The 17,345-nt window shown below is 44.4% G+C and overlaps 1 protein-coding gene across 5 annotated transcripts in view; it reads left to right on the forward strand.

Moving 5' to 3' along the window:
- Nucleotides 1-17,345, forward strand: part of TJP1 (tight junction protein 1) — an 805,169-nt gene that overhangs the window by 151,058 nt on the left and 636,766 nt on the right. For all 5 annotated transcript variants that reach the window (XM_063926229.1, XM_063926221.1, XM_063926222.1 and 2 more), the window contains exon 2: nucleotides 10,573-10,705. Coding sequence is in view for 4 of the 5 variants with exons in the window: in XM_063926221.1 (XP_063782291.1) it covers nucleotides 10,573-10,705 (133 nt within the window). In the remaining variant the exon portion in view is untranslated. The remainder of the gene's footprint in view (nucleotides 1-10,572; nucleotides 10,706-17,345) is intronic.

Raw genomic sequence — 17,345 nt, forward strand, 5'->3', positions numbered from 1 at the left:
GTTATAACATGTGCAGAGAGAGTTAGATTTGGGTGGGTTATTTTGTTTCTGTGCAGGGTAATACTGGCTGCTTTATTTTTACACTGCAATTTAGATTGCAGATTGAACACACCCCACCCAAATCTAACTCTCTCTGCACATGTTACATCTGCCCCACCTGCAGTGCACATGGGGGGTAATTCCAAGTTGATCGCAGCAGGAATTTAGTTAGCAATTGGGCAAAACCATGTGCACTGCAGGGGAGGCAGATAAAACATGTGCAGAGAGTTAGATTTGGGTGGGTTATATTGTTTCTGTGCAGGGTAAATACTGGCTGCTTTATTTTTACACTGCAAATTAGATTGCAGATTGAACACACCCCACCCAAATCTAACTCTCTCTGCACATATTATATCTGCCTCTCCTGCAGTGCACATGGTTTTGCCCAATTGCTAACTAAATTCCTGCTGCGATCAACTTGGAATTACCCCCATGGTTTTGCCCAACTGCTAACAAAGTTCCTGCTGCGATCAACTAAGAATTACCCCCAATGTATTCACATGAAAGGCCTGTGTGTATCTTACCGCTCTTGTGTTGAACACAATTACAAAGTGGTGTCATAGAGGAAAGTCTATGGAAAATTAAAGGATGGCGGGGATCATAAAAAGAGTTTGGCAATATTTGGTATTGCCAATGGTTAACTCTAGGATAATGAAAGGTGCATATCATTGTATTATCCTAGAAAAAGGGGAAAACTAGATGGGCCAAGTGGTTCTTATCTGCCTTCACATTCTATGTTCCTGTGTTGCAGATATTTATAAATATAACATTTTGGTGACATCTTGCCCTTAATTTTGATTTGAATATACCAGGGTGGAATTCAGATCTTTCATAATGAGAATTTTATTTATAGGTCACACATTCATCTTTACAGAGTTACCTAAAAAAATGTGTAATAGAAAATCAGAAAATAATAAAAATACAGAAATATCATAAATCAATAATTGTTTTTTTTTTTTTTTAATCTTTGGTGGTCAGATTTTTGTTAACACCAGAGCACAATACTTTCTGTTTCATCTCTACAGTATCTTCATGATTTGTTTCTTATACTCTTTGTAGACAAGGATATGGCATCCAGAGATAATTCTTTGCAACCCTTCCATCAAAGCCCTGTTTATGTGGTGCCTTGGAGATCGTTAACCCATCTTTCTTAGCAACTACTGACTTCTGTAGCTCTTTGAATGTCACAATTTGGCCTTGCACATTGCTTATCTGTAAAATGTCCTTCATGTTCATCAACTAGGTTTTGGGGGACAATCTGATCTAGGCTGTGTGGTTGCAGAGTCGGCCTGGGCGTAGGCATAGACCATATAAGTGAATGCAAGGGCATTGCTCCAGTGGGGATGCAGTTAAAATGCCGGCATTCAGGATACCGACGCCGGAATCCCGACAGCCAACATTATACCGGCGGTCGGAATCTAGACACCCACCCGACTTTCACACTCGGTTGGTGGGCCAGAGGCGGGGCAAGCGCAGCGAACCTGCAAGGGAACTCCCTGCCTGAATTCCGGCAGATAGGATGCTGCTGTCGCTATACTGACAGCCGGCATCCTGTCTGCCAATATTTCACGGGTCCCACCAGTGGGGTGCCCAGTAGACACAGTGAGCTGCCCCCACGTTGCCCAGCACACAATTACAGGAGGAGCTGACAGATGGAAAAGCACTTGTTGTAGTGCCACAGCTAGTAGAACAGTTTACACCTTCTGGTGGCTCCTGCGTGCGGCTCTCCACCACATCAGTGCCAGTGAGGAGTGACGAAGGAGCCTCTAGCAGACCACGTGAGGTCTACCAGCAATGTGGCCACATCAGTGCCAGTCATTAGTGACTAGGCAGGGCATCAATGTTCAGCATAATCATGTGGACTGGGTGGTGCATCAAGAAGCACACTAGTTTTGATATTTATAAAATGGTTTGTATTTTGCTCAGTACCCTTATTTATATTGTATAGTTCCTGGAACATTTTATATTTCTGTGTTTAGTTCCTTGATCTTTATATTATAGTTATTGATCTGTGCTATGTGCATTTAGCACTAGTTATGTAGTAGTTTCTGTGTGCGCACATGAACACAGTGCTTTGTGGTGGGATTGGTTTAAGGGGCATCAGCATAAATATTGCTAGGGCACCAGAATGATTAAGGTTGGCTCTGTGCGATTGCATGCATTTTCATACATTAATTATCTTTCTCATACGTCCTGGAGGATGCTGGGGACTCCGTAAGGACCATGGGGTATAGACGGGATCCGCAGGAGACATGGGCACACTATAGGCACTCTATAAGACTTTGAATGGGTGTGAACTGGCTCCTCCCTCTATGCCCCTCCTCCATACTCCAGTTAGATTCTGTGCCCAGGAGAGACTGGTCACACACTAGGGGAGCTCTACTGAGTTTCTCTGGAAAGACTTTATGCTAGGCTTTTTTATATTTGGAGAGACCTGCTGGCTACAGGCTCTCTGCTTCGTGGGACTGAGGGGAGAGAAGTCAGACCTACTTCTGTGAGTTTCAAGGCTCTACTTCTTAGGCTACTGGACACCATTAGCTCCAGAGGGTTCGATCACTTGGTGCGCCTAGCTGCTTGTTCCCGGAGCCGCGCCGTCAACCCCCTCACAGAAGCCAGAAGAAAGAAGCCGGGTGAGTATTGGAAGAAAAGAAGACTTCAGTGACGGCAGAAGACTTCAAGTCTCGGAGGTACCGCGCAGCGTTCGCACTGCGTGCCTTTGCTCCCACTCACAAGCGGCACTACAAGGGTGCAGGGCGCAGGGGGGCGCCCTCGGCAGCAATATACCTCTTCACTAACACTGGCAAAAGATGTATACAGTGCATAGGCACTGTATACGGACCCCCGCCAGTATAAAAATGTAAAATGTTAGCGGGGCTGAAGCGCGCCGAGAGGGGGCGTGGATTAGCCCTCACATCTCGATACAGCGCCATTTTTTCCTCATGTCCCCGCCAAAGCACTGTTAGGCAGCTAGCAGTGTAAAAAGAGGGGGGGGGGGGGCACGGCGATTTTAGTGCAAAATAGTAAAATATAGCACTATATACTATAATGTGCGTGTAGTTAATGAGTTGTGAATGTGTTTCTGTGTTTTCCCTGTCAGATATACCCATTATAGCTTTATAGTACACATGTGTCGACATGTGTGAGTGCTCTGCCACAAAATAGCTATGGGAATCCCTCTGTCGGCATTGCCGACTCCTGATGGTACTTGAGTCAGTAGATCAAGTGTCAGCAGGTCGGTAGTTGTATGCTTTTTCAAAAGTAAACACTGTATGGGAGACACAGTAGTATGTGGGTGACCCTGTCGGCGCCAACTGTTATTACTGGGAGTAAATTAACATGAAGTAAATAACCTATACCTGTATAGGGTACAGTTCCATGGGCCTGTAGCTCTAGCACAGACGTGGTTGTATTTGTGGGGGAATGATATTAAAATGATGTGTATATACTTCCCTCGAACCCCTCGGGGTCGCAAGAATGTTATTTTACCTAGTTACTACTCCCTGTAGTCGACGAATACTATGTTTTATGTCGACCATAAGATTTCCTGGTTAGATCCACAACTTGGGCATTCAGTACATGGTCATACACATTCAGCACACATTAATGTCACTAGGGACCCTACGGTTCTGGACAAAATACTTATATGTATGATATATATATATATATATATATATATATATATATATATATATATATATATATATAGTTTCTATGCCTTCCCCACCTGTGGCTCAGGTGTGTCTGGAAAAGGACGAGAGGCGGCACTCCAAGGACTTAAAAAAACTTTTATGTGCAAAACATGGCAGGACAATAAAGTGCAAAAAAACTTAGAAAAACATGGAGGTCTTACGACGTTTAAGGCATCAAGCCTTTTCCTCAGGTAAGCAAACCCATGTAGAGTGTGATGTGCAGAAAACGAGACACTCTACATGGGTTTGCTTACCTGAGGAAAAGGCTTGATGCCTTGAAACGTCGTAAGACCTCCATGTTTTTCTAAGTTTTTTTGCACTTTATTGTCCTGCCATGTTTTGCACATAAAAGTTTTTTTTAAGTCCTTGGAGTGCCGCCTCTCGTCCTTTTCCAGACACACCTGAGCCACAGGTGGGGAAGGCATAGAAACTGCATTATTTCAAGGAGGGCACCCAGGCATTTCTATTGTTGCACAGAGTGCCGGATGTGTACATTTAAATATATATATATATATATATATATATATAGGATATGTGTGTATATGTGTATTTACATATGTATGTTCATATTACAAGTTCTAATGAATGCTGAAGTAAAGTTATTCCTTCTCATGTGCTAGTCGTTCTGTTGATAAAGCTCTAGGTCAGCCGTGACGAGATGGTCTCAGATCCTCACGAGGAGTCCGAGTGTTTATTCTTTGCCCGCCCTGGTCTGCACAGGGCCCTGTCACAATGGATCGTATACAGGAAGCTAAGTGATATTTTAATTATATGCTTTGATGATATTTGCATTGCATACGCATGGGGGAGTGCTTGTATTCAGAAATGGTCGGTTACCTTGGCATCCGATAGAATTACCCTAGAGAGAGAGGGGACGTTTCTTAGGTTGGGTCTTCTCTATAACATTGCGGCAGGCTGCCGTGAGACTACAAGAGGGATGGGACTCTTGGGTGCACGGACCACTTCCATGGCTCTCTCGGCTGGGAGGGCGTTGTGGATTCACCAAGGGAATGCTGAAGTTGACTCCGAGGGATACTGGAGTATCTTCCCTATGAAGGTGTAATCGGGGTTTGGGGATGCCTGGGTTAAGTCTCGGCAGATACCACTGGTACGTCTACCTTCTTGCGATAGGTTCCCTCACGATGTTTGATGACGCATTCTTTTGTGGGATGCAGTCATTTTAACAGGTTGGATACCGTTCGTTTTTTCCCTTTCTTTGCAGATAGTGGAAGGTGGAAAGGTAAGAGGTCTGCAGCCTTTTCAAGGTTGCAGAAGCAGATATCGTCTTCTGTTTCTACCACATCCTACGCATGTCACTGGGTCTATCTTGCTGGAGCCCACTCCGGTGGTCAGTCAGTCAGTCCTGGTATGGACTTGGACCAGTGAGTTACAAATAGAATCCAAAGGGGGGACATACTGGAGTTCCAGATGATACCCCGCTCTGTTTTTTCAGATAGATCTTACTGATTCTCCTCTGGAAGGGGAGGTAATATTCAACGCCATACCAGAGTTGTGTCGGGATCAGGACATTGTCCTGCTGTCCCTGTCGTAAAAAAAAAAAAAAAAAGGTTTCTACTTAAGAGGTTGACCTACAAAGTGGAATCTCTCAGGCCTGGGATCTCCAACATGTATAATTAGAATTTAAGTGCGGTTTCATCCGCATTAAGCTTACCTGGTTTTGCTATCCAGGATTGTCTTTGCCATTTCACCAGAGTAATGGCAGGATGATGGGTTTCCTTCGATAGTAAGAGCCATTATTGTTCTGTACTGAGACGCTCTCCTGACTACGGCGAGGTCAAGAAACAAGTGGTACAAGTTGTGGTTTCTCTCTGACAGTTCTTCACACAGAGAATCGCTGTTGATCGCAACGACGCAGATGTCTGCGGTGGGTATAAGATTAGATACTGAACTGTTCAGAGTTTGTTTTTTCCTGTGGAAAGAGATCTGAGGATGCAGAGTCGGATCAGATTTGCAGTGACAAACCATCAATATGTTCTGTTGCTGAAGAAGGTGGTTGCAGCCTACGAGTCCTTTTCGGTGAGCAGGTCAAATGACAAGGTTTTCACGGGACCAGTTGGACATGTGGTCTGGGTCTCACCTGCACATGCACCAGAAAATAATCCTAAGAACCGGGATATCGCTCCTGTGGTGTCTGCATTCTCACCTCTTAGAGGGTCGAAGGTACGCGATCCAGGTTTAGATCCTGGTGTCCATACATGCAGGTCTCTGAGGCTGGGGAGCAGTCTTTCCAAGGAAAGAATTTCCAGGGGAAAAAAAGGTCAAGCTGGGAAGCTTGTCGGCGATAAGCATTCTTGAATTAAGAGCTATTTTCAACGAATATCTTCTTCGAGATCTGCTCGTTTTAGTTCTGTCGGACGACTTAACGGCAGTGGCGTAAGTAAACCGCTAGGGCGGAACAAGGAGCGACGACGCAATAGCAGAAGCCGCAGAAGTTTTCCGCTGAGCGGAAGGGCAGGAAAATGCTGTATTAGCAGTCTTCGGTCCGGATGTAGCCGACGGAGAAGTAGATTTCCTCTGCAGCTGCAATCTCCATCCGGGAGAAACGTAGTTGTCATCGAGAAGTTTTCACAGAAGTGACAAGTCTTTGAGGAGTGCCTCAATTGGACAGGATGGCGTCTCGCCTCAACGAGAGACCTCAAGGATAGTGGTCCAGGTCAAGGAACACTCAAGCTATAGCTGTGGCCGCCCTCGTGACACCTTGGGTGTTTTCAGTCGGTCTATGTGTCCCCTCCACTTTCACTCTTTCCAAAGGTGATACACATAAGAAGAACAAAGGTTCAGGCGATACTCATTGTTCCGGTCTGGTCAAGGATAGCTGGGTATCCAGATCTTCAAGACTTGCTCATAGAAGATCCGTAGCCTTTTTTCTCCTACGAGAGGACCTGTTGCAGCAGGGACCGGCCGTGTATCAAGACTTACCGCGGCTGCGGTTGACGGCTGGGCGTTTGTGCGCCATATCTTAGCCCGAAAGGGTATTTCTGGTGACGTCATTTCCACTTTGCTTCAAGCTAGGAAAGGAGTAACGGTGAAGCTTTACCTCCATATTTGGAGGGAGTAGGTGTCGTGGTGTGAACCCTGGAAGACTCCTACGGAAAAATTTCAGCTGGGTCGTTCTTCTCCATTCTTTGCAAGCAGGTGTGGATGCAGGCCTAAAGTTAAGCTCCATTTCTGTACAATTTTCGGCCTTATAAATTTTTCTTTAAAAACAGAATCGGCCACCTTTCCGGAAGTCCAGACTTTTGTGGAAGGAGTGCTGCACATCCACCCTCTGTTTGTGCCTCCACTGGCAGCGTGGGTCCTTAACGTGGTGTTGCAGTTTCTTATTGTCACAATGGTTGAAACCTTTATGAAAGGTTGTGTTGAAATTTGTCTCTTGGACGGTGGTCATGTTATTGCCTTGGCGTCCGCAAAGCGGGTGTCGGAAGTGGCGGCTTTGTCTCACAAGAGCCCCTATTTGATCTTCCATGTGGTTAGAGCGAAGTTGAGAACTAGGAAAATAGTTCTGCCAAAAGTGTTTTCTGTGTTTCACAGGACCCTGCCTATTTTGATGCCTGTGGTTACTTAAGCATTGGCTGATTCAAAGTCTCTCGATGTAGTCAGGGCTTTGAATATTTATGTTGTCAGATCGGCTCAGATTGGGGAAACAGAGGCTCTGTTTGTCCGGTTGGCTCCCTGCACATTTAGGGCGCCTGTTTCTATCCAGTCTGCTACACGCTGGATCGGTGATACAATTCGACATGCTCGTTCTACGGCTGGATTGCCGTTACCGATGTCGGTGGAGACCCATTCTACTAGGAAGATGGGCTCTCCTGGGACGCATGCCCGAGGAGTCTCGGCGGTTCAACTTTGCCGAGCAGCTACTTGGTCGGGTTCAAACACTTTTGCTAAGTCATACATGTTTGATACCCTGGCTGAGGAGGACCTCCTGTTTGCTCAATCGGTGCAGCAGAGTCGTCCGCACTCTCCCGCCCGGTCTGGAGCTTTGGTATAAACCCCATGGTCCTTACGGAGTCCCCAGCATCCTCTAGGACGTATGAGAAAATAGGATTTTAATACCTACCGGTAAATCCTTTTCTCTTAGTCCGTAGAGGATGCTGGGCGCCCGTCCCAGTGCGTACTATATATGCAGTTTTTGGTTATGGTTACACTCTTGTAGTGTTTCTTTTCAGTCAGGCTGTTGCTGACGTTGTTCATGCCATGGCATGCTGTAGTTTATTAGTGGTTGGGTTGACACAGAGGTTGTGTTACATATTTTCTCAGCATGTGGCTGTGTATTTTTCATGCTGTTGGCTGGTGTTCTATTGAATGCCACGTTCTGCGGCATGTTTGAGGTGTGAGCTGGTATGACACTCACCGTGTTTAAACAATAAATTCTTTCCTCGAAATGTCCGTCTCCCTGGGCACAGTTTTCTAACTGGAGTCTGGAGGAGGGGCATAGAGGGAGGAGCCAGTTCACACCCATTCAAAGTCTTATAGTGTGCCCATGTCTCCTGCGGATCCTGTCTATACCCCATGGTCCTTACGGAGTCCCCAGCATCCTCTACGGACTAAGAGAAAAGGATTTACCGGTAGGTATTAAAATCCTATTATTTATTAAGTTATTCATGCATTGTGCACATAGCGCCTTAAAGAGAATCTTTTGTCATTTACATAAGTCCCTACCACATGCATGCACGCACACTATACACTAGGGTTACATTTTGATAAAATCCACTTACCCTACCTGTATGTTTTTAAATTGTGGGAGTAAGCCAGAATAATCAGAGCAATCCTACGTAAGCATGGTGGAGAATATACAACATCTCCACAATTAGGGCCTAGGTGGGGCCATTGTGCCACTATGTGCTTAATCAGTGTTAATTTAAGAATTTGTACTCTTTTACAGATTATTGCCTATTTATTTTACATCTTTTTTCTTTTGACACCTCTCTGCTATACTTTAAGATCTCACAGAGAAAGAGATATTTATTTACAATAGGTTACAATAATTTCTTACACAGGTGGAGTCATTGAACAAATTGTGTAGCTTGATCCTGAGTTGTACCATCTATGGACGGGATCCGGTCTGAAGATCGACCGTGTCTAGGTCGACAATGTTTAGGTCGACCACTATAGGTCGACAGTCACTAGGTCGACATGGATGGAAGGTCGACAGGGTTTCTAGGTCGACATGTGCTAGGTCGACAGGTCTAAAGGTCGACATGAGTTTTTCACTTTTTTTTTTTTTTAGATTTTTTCATACTTAACGATCCACGTGGATTACGATTGGAACGGTAAAGTGTGCCGAGCGAAGCGGTAGCGGAGCGAAGGCACCATGCCCGAAGCATGGCGAGCGAAGCACTAATTTGGGATACCGGTCACTCTACGAAGAAAACAACACCAAAAAAAAAAAAAATGTCCTCATGTCGACATTTAGACCTGTCGACCTAGCACATGTCGACCTAGAAACCCTGTCGACCTTCCACCCATGTCGACCTAGTGACTGTCGACCTATAGTGGTCGACCTAAACATTGTCGACCTAGATACTGTCGATCAAACGAACCACACCACTATGGACAGATCTTGTGATTTTCTCACACGTGTTGGAGCTTGCATACACAATTTAGTCTTATGGATCACATTCGTACTACAACTTGCATCTGAGTTGGTGAAACAGGCTGGTAGCTGGGCATTCGCAGGATAAGTGCACTGTGGGCATGTAGGCACAATAGCGGGCTATTCTGAGTTGTGACTGTACAGAGTTCCCTGTGATTTCAGACTGATCTCTTGCATTCAGCATAGGGCTGATGCAAATGCATGCTGATAGTGATCACTTTTGCTGTCACAAGCAGATGGTCATGGGCAATGCGGTCATTTAGAGGTAACCAAAATCCGAATACAGTAAGATTTTTACATTTGTTTCCAGGCACAGAAAGTTACTGCAACTGCGATCAGGATGCAGTTAATATGCTGGAAGTCAGAATCCCAACACCTGTCAGGAGACCGGCGCCGGAACTCTGACAGCCGGCATTCTGACCATAAGTATAGCGAGTAAGGGCCGGGGGGGAGGGGATGGGCTTAGGTTTTATTACCGCCCTGGGGGGGTTTAGGTATAGGCTGCGTGAGAATGGGGGGTTAGGGTTAGGCTGCCGAGTGGGGGGATAGGGTTAGGCACCACTGAGGGGAGGTTAGGTTTAGTCATTGAGGAGGGAGGTGTAGGGGAGAGGGGGGAACATACTTATCTCGCCTCTGTCGGGATTTCACAGATTGGGATGCCGGCTGGTATTGTGACCGCCAGCATCCCGTCCGGTGGTCATTCATACTGAACTCTTGCAATCAGTCCTTATTTGTTTCGCATTTAAAATGTAATTGTTTGTGCTATCATTTGTGAAAAGGTTTTGGAATACTTGTTTTGACTTCACATTTAATCAGTACTTTTGTAGAGCAGTACTAAAAATGCATAGTTGCACAGTGGTTAGCATTGCTGCCTCCGAGCCCAGGAGTCATTGGTTGACTTCAACCAATTGGATGTTCTCCTTGTGTTGGTGCCATAGTGGTATGGTAGGTTAATTGGCTTCTGACAACATGAACCCTAGTATTTGTGGTAGGGAATATAGATTGCAAACTCTAGTGGGGATGGAGCTGAAAGAATACATTTTCTCCTATAAAGCGTTATGTATGTGCTATATAAATAATTGTTATTTAAAAAAAAATCAGCATCTGCAGCTGCACAATGGGAAAAATGTGTTAGAAGCTGAATATTTATCCAAATCACTGGGAGTACATTGAACAATTCTTGATATCATTTGGTGACATAATCTAAAAATCATTGTGCTATTTCAGGGTCACCCCATCATCGGAAAACCCCAATGCAGCCGCTTCCAGTACTAGTCAAGGAAAGCCATCTCTACGGAGAATAAAGGGACGGATCCATAGAAGCAAAAGCCTGGATAGTGTGGATCTCTGCGAATTCAACGTAAGTGTTCAGAATTTATTCTTTTATGTGAAATACTTGTTCGTTTTTATATTAAATACTTGTATGTATGGGTTCGTGAGGTGAGGCTGCATGGAGTAAATAGATGATACTGATCATCAAAATAGGATGAATGATACTGAATTTTGCAATTTATTTCACTAAAAATCGTATATTTATATTATGTAATGTTTTGTTATGATTCACTACTTTTGTATTCATTATACATAAATGAAAGTGAATCAAGGAATTGATTTATAAAGATAAAAATACTGGAGATTAAATTTAGATTCATTGCATGCTAGGTGACTCCAGTAGAAGGAAGCCCCTGACCTGTTTCATAATGCAAAGATTAAATAAAATAAAAGGCCAAAGACACAAATCAAGTTAAAAGATCAATAAGTAGATACACATAATGCATCATTATAAATCTTATTCTAGAGCAGTGGTCTTCAACTCGAGTCCTCAAGTACCACCAACTGGTTATGTATTGTGGATTTTTGCACAGGTTATGTAATCTATTTTCTGGGTCAGCAATTACCCCACCTGCTTCCATAGACAAGAAATCCTGACAACATGACATGCTGACATTACTTTAGGCTTGAGGTTTAGAACCACTATTTTAGAGCATTTTTTCTTATAGATTGGTAGATAAAACAGTATCCAATCCAAATCTGCCATTGATATCTAATGGAAATATGCTTTGGAGTATAAACATCAATATGAGGAGCAAATGAAGACTATAACCACCTGTAATAGATTGTTTAATCTTCTACGGCCAAATGCAAATACTTTCTGTTCTGCTTCATCATATTCATTAAGGAACTATTTAACAATAATATACATGATATCTCTTATTCCTAATATTTGTCTATCAAATCTATAAGGAGGGAGTTATTATTACTAATAGAAGCCTTACATTTAATTCCAGATGGGTGTATGGGAAATTGGCATATCAGTCACAGAAATCATTTTCAGATAAACAGATTGTTGGCCTGATAAATAGGTCATTGTAATTAATCATCTTAGAACACAGGTTCTCAAACTCGGTCCTCAGGACCCCACACGGTTCATGTTTTGCAGATCACCTGTAGATTTTTAAAATGTGACAGTTGGTGATACACAGTGCACCTGCTGGGTGACATGGAAAACATGAACCGTGTGGGGTCCTGAGGACCGAGTTTGAGAACCACTGTCTTAGAACATTCTACTAATGATAGTAATTCAGTGAAAAGAACAAAGGGCCCCCATACTAATTATATCAATAACCACAGTCACCTTCACTTAAGGTTGCTGGACACTAGAATGTATTCCTTCCTATTCCCTTCTTGGTTACACTAGGATTAGAACTAGTATCAGTTGTTTGTAATTACATACATTCTGCAGGCAGATACATAGACGAGCATCACATCCGTCTCTTTCTGAAGCATCTAGCAGATGATGTATTCAGTTGATTGGGTGTCATTCGATCCCATTCATTGATTTTAGTAGCTATGTACAGGTTATTGCAAATCTTAAAGTGTCAGCAATACTAAGCCCTCTCTCTTTCATGGAGGTTTTTCAGAACTTTTAATAAAAAAAAAAAAGCAGTTTATCAGTCTAGTTACTTTGGACCAATGAAACCTGAAAATATGAGCTGTTTTTGTTTTAAATCGTGTATATTAATTGGTTTTACATATGAAGAAAAACACAAGTACATAGGCCAATTGTAGACATGAGTCAAACAGACACAAGCCCTGCTGTGAGAGCTTACATTTTGTTAGAAAAGAGGAAGCAGTTGGGGTATTGGGGAGATACAAGAGGTTAAAGAAGAAAGACCGGATCAGACAGAGATTCAGTAGGCTAGGATGAATAGGGAAGCTTTGAGGGTTTGAAGCACTGGATGTTGGGGAAGCGTCTGATAGAACGAGGGAGAGTATACTATAGATTAGGGACAGCGCAGGAGAAATCACGGAGGCCAAAATGAAAGGTGCTAGTGGGCAGGAGATGCTGTGGTCAGGGCTAACTGGAGAGTGTGGGTGAATATGTAGAGGGAATTGAGGTTAAAGATGTAGGAGGGAGAACAGATTTAAAGGATTTTGTAGGTGAGATTGAGGAGTTTAAACTGCATCCTGTAGGGGAAAGGGAGCTAGATAGGAATTTTCAGAGATGGGAGGCAGACATAGAGCCGCTTAAAAGAAAAATCAGTTTAGTGGGGGCATTGAAGGGGAGAGGGAAAATTGAAGGGTAGCATCAAGGGAGAGGGAGAGCAAATTGTGGAGATGGATTCAACAGGAGTTAGTTACTGAATATGGGCAGTGAATGGGAGAGTGGAATCAAGCTTGATGTCCAGGTAGCAGACTTGATGAATTGAGGAGATGATGGTGTTGTCAACAGTGAGGGAAAAATGGGAAAGGGTGGAGATACAGGAAGGATTCAAGACAAGGGGAATGTATAAAAACTTCTAGACATAGTAACTATTCAGCTCCTACCTAGTATCTATCAAGTACATTCTATAAAATGACAGATGGAAGCTGATTTTCATGTATTCACTTATCCACTGTTTATAAGGCTTGATACATCTACCCAATGAGCTCTAGACATATTAAGCTTGGAAAAGTGCTGAGACATCCAGGATGTTAGAAAGCTGAGAGTAGAGGAAAGGGAAGAGGTCAAGGGAGGACAGGCAGATGTGGGTGACATCAGCATAAAGATGTTACTGAAGACCAAAAGAGCTTTGAGAAGACTGTGAATAAGTGAAATTAAAGTACTTTCATTTACAGCTATTTGTCTGGGATATAGTCATATTATATGCTATTAGTATACTGTTACTAGAATGTGTGGCAATAGAAATACTTAGTGTAACATGTTTCATTCAACCATGATTGATAATAATGAAAACATATACTTTGATATTCATGTAAATGAATGGATTCTGTAGTTTTGTCTATTGTGGATTAAAAAGCACGGTTGGATACTTAGAGGCTGATGCAGGGTTGGAAGTAAAATGGACGCAAATTACTTAAAAATATAGTGCACAGGAAAATAGTGTATTACCGCACATGTGAAAAGCTGTACACATGTTGAGATGTTCTAGCCCTTGCAACAACAGCATGTGCGCCTAGCCTACTCCAAGCTATCATAGTCAGTGTGCACTTGCACCTGTCCTGCAAAAGATAATCCTCCTAATTGGCAAGGTCAGCAACAGAAATCACAGGACACAGCGCACCCACGCTCTCTCAGGGTCCCTGGCAGTTACAGGCCAGTCACTTGTGAATCTTCCTTACCTCTGTGTGGTTTCTCTGCAATTAAAAATTGTTCATTCCTGGGCAGATGGTGACTTCAGTTGGTATTTACTATTTACATAGTAGATCACATGGTCTGGAAGACTCCTTTCTATGCTTAGACCTGGGTCCCATCACCATGATATCTCATTATGGTATGCAATTATTCCAAAATACGGAAAAATCCGATATTCAAAATACTTCTGGTCCCAAGCATTTTGGATAAGGGTTACTCAACCTGTATAACCAAAGCCATGGTCATATAGCAGGGGTATATATTCAGATAATACATAGTAACAGGATATTTGGTGCAGGGCAAAATGTGAACTTCCCTGATCAAACAATTTTATATTATTAAACTGTATGTGATAATGTGGTACCATTTGTATCAGTAATGCACTTTAGATTTGGTCCTTAATGAGCGTATTTCTACTAATCCTACAAGTCGTGGATAAGCTTCTGCCATTTCCCCTCAGTTCTCTTCAGCATCATTCCCCCTTGTGTCTCTCAAACTATTTGCCTGTGTTTCTGTAGCTCCTGCCCTCTGTTGTCTTTCTAGTTTCAGCCTCCAAGTGTCTCTCCAGCTCTAGCCCCCCACTGTTACTCCAACCCCCCAGGTCTCTTCAGCTCCCGCCCTCAGTGTCTCTCACGCTCCAGATCCCCAGTTTCTCTGCAGCTGCAGCTCACCAGTGTCTCTCCAGCTCCAGCACCCCAGTGTCTCTTCAGCTCCAGTCCCCTTCTGTCTTTCCAACCCCAAGTTTCTCTTTAGCTCCCTTCTGTCTCTTCAGCTTTCCAGTGTCTCTCCAGTTTCATCCAGCCCTCTCCTGTCTCTCCAGCACCCCACAGTGTCTCACCAGCTCCAGTCCCCCACTGTTACTCCACCCCCCTAGGTCTCTCCAGGTCTTGCCCTCACTGTCTCTTATGCTCCAGATCCCCAGTTTCTCTCCAGCTCCAGCACCCCAGTGTCTCTTCAGCTCCAGTCCCCTTCTGTCTTTCCAGCCCCCAGTTTCTCTATAGTTCCCTTCTGTCTCTTCAGCTTTCCAGCAGGGACGTGCAGTCAGGGGAGGCAGTGCCTCCCCTGTGATTAATTATTAAAATAATACAAAGAAGATACTTATGACACATATTCTGTGTCATAAGTATTTTATTTATATTATGTTAATAATTTTTCAGTTTAAATGGCTGTCGAAATGTATTTGTGCGGCACCGAGAACGGTGCCTCCTGCTCTCCATTGTGATCGGCCGGAAGCAGGGGGCGGGCAGGGGACGGGGACAAGCAGAGGGCTGTAAAAGCCCATTGAAAAAACTAATGGAAGCGGCACCTGTCCAAGTGCCGCTGAACAGCAGGGGTGTGCTTTCAGCGTATCTGAAAGCACGCCCGTCACTGTGACAGCGGTAATTTTGGTCCCGTCACCACCTACTAGCTCCACCCTTCTCCTCACATGTCCCATCCCTGCTCCACTCCTCACCGGCTCCCACGGCTCACAACCGCCCGGCTCCCGCATGAAAAGCCGCTGCTCACACAGCTGCCCAGCCGCCCGCTGCCGCCAGCCCGGCTCCCGCCCCACTGACAGCTCAGTCTGGAACTAATGGAGGAAAGTGTCAGTGTGGGGACATGTGTGTGTGTGTGTAAATGTGGCTGCGTGTGTGTGACTGAGTATGTAGATATGTGGCTATATACGTATGGCTATTTGTGTATAAGTGGTATAATGTGTGTGTGTGTGTGTGTGTGTGTGTGTGTGTGTGTGTGTATATGGCTGTTTGTAAATGTGGCTGTGTGTGTATTTTTATATATGCAAGTGTGTGTAAGCGTGTATATGTGGCTTTTTGTGTATACCTGAACTGGGCTGAGTGGGAGGGGGGGGGGGGAAATATGATCTTTTTCGCCTCTGGGCATCTGGTATTAACTTACGCCCCTGGCCAGCCGCTCACCGCCGCCAGCCGCAACAAATGGCGGTCAGAAGGACCTCATCGCACCAAAGGACTACTTATCACCGCCGCTGCCCATGGTTGCCTCCGCCGACCACACTCAGGTAATGTTCCCATGCCGTCATCCTCTCTCCCTGTTGTTACTGTCCCTACTGTCACTCTCTCTCTCCCTGCTGTCACTGTTATCACTCTCTCCCTGCTGTCACTGTCGTCACTCTCTCTCTCCCTGCCATCACTCTCTCTCTCCCTGTCTCTGCTGTCACTCTGGCTGTCCCTGCTGTCACAATTTCAGCTCATTCAGTGTGCTACAATGTAATTTTCGGCTCATTCATTGTGCTACAGTGTGAATTTCGGCTCATTCAGTGTGATACAATGTGAATTTCGGCTCATTCAGTGTGCTACAATGTTAATGTCGGCTCATTCAGTGTGCTACAATGTGAATTTCGGCTCATTCAGTGTGCTACAATGTGAATTTCGGCTCATTCAGTGTGCTACAGTGTGAATTTCGGCTCATTCAGTGTGATACAATGTGAATGTCGGCTCATTCAGTGTGCTACAATGTTAATGTCGGCTCATTCAGTGTGCTACAATGTGAATGTCAGCTCATTCAGTGTGCTACAATGTGAATTTCGGCTCATTCAGTGTGCTACAATGTGAATGTCAGCTCATTCAGTGTGCTACAATGTGAATTTCGGCTCATTCAGTGTGCTACAATGTGAATTTCGGCTCATTCAGTGTGCTACAATGTGAATTTCGGCTCGTACCGTGTGCTATAATGTGAATTTCAGCTTGTACCGTGTGCTATAATGTGAATTTCAGCTCGTACCGTGTGCTATAAGGTGAAAGGGGCACCAGTACTAGATAGTATAAGGGGTTCTACTACACTGGACACGCCCCCTATTGGTGACCACGCCCCCTTTTATGGAGCGCACGCGCCTTTGGCGCGCACATAATTGCATCCTTGACTTTTGCATACCCCCACTTCAAAATTTCCAGTTCGACCACTATATATATATATATATATATATATATATATATATATATATATCTCAGTGCCTCCCCAGCCAATGACCTCACCGCACGTCACTGCTTTCCAGTGTCTCTCCAGTTTCAGCCAGCCCTCTCCTGTCTCTCCAGTCCCCTACAGTGTCTTTCCAGCTCTAGCACACAGACAGTTGCCTTCTTTTGTGCCTTCTGGCTGCTCCTCTTCGCACTGAGGCTCCACTGCCTTTCAGCGTTGCGGTGTGACTTAATTTTGTCACGTGCACTAAACAAATAAATATTATTGCCCCAGCTACCCGCGCTGCTAATATATTGATTTATCTACCGACTGATTCGGGGCAGCTTGGAACCTTGAGGCCTGGTATATCTGTGCTCCTTGTACCCCCCGTTACTGGGCTTGCTAACAGGCTTATGGCCCTCATTCCGAGTTGTTCGCTCGTTCTTTTTCA

Source organism: Pseudophryne corroboree, chromosome 6 (assembly GCF_028390025.1).
Source record: "Pseudophryne corroboree isolate aPseCor3 chromosome 6, aPseCor3.hap2, whole genome shotgun sequence".
Lineage (NCBI taxonomy): Eukaryota > Metazoa > Chordata > Amphibia > Anura > Myobatrachidae > Pseudophryne > Pseudophryne corroboree.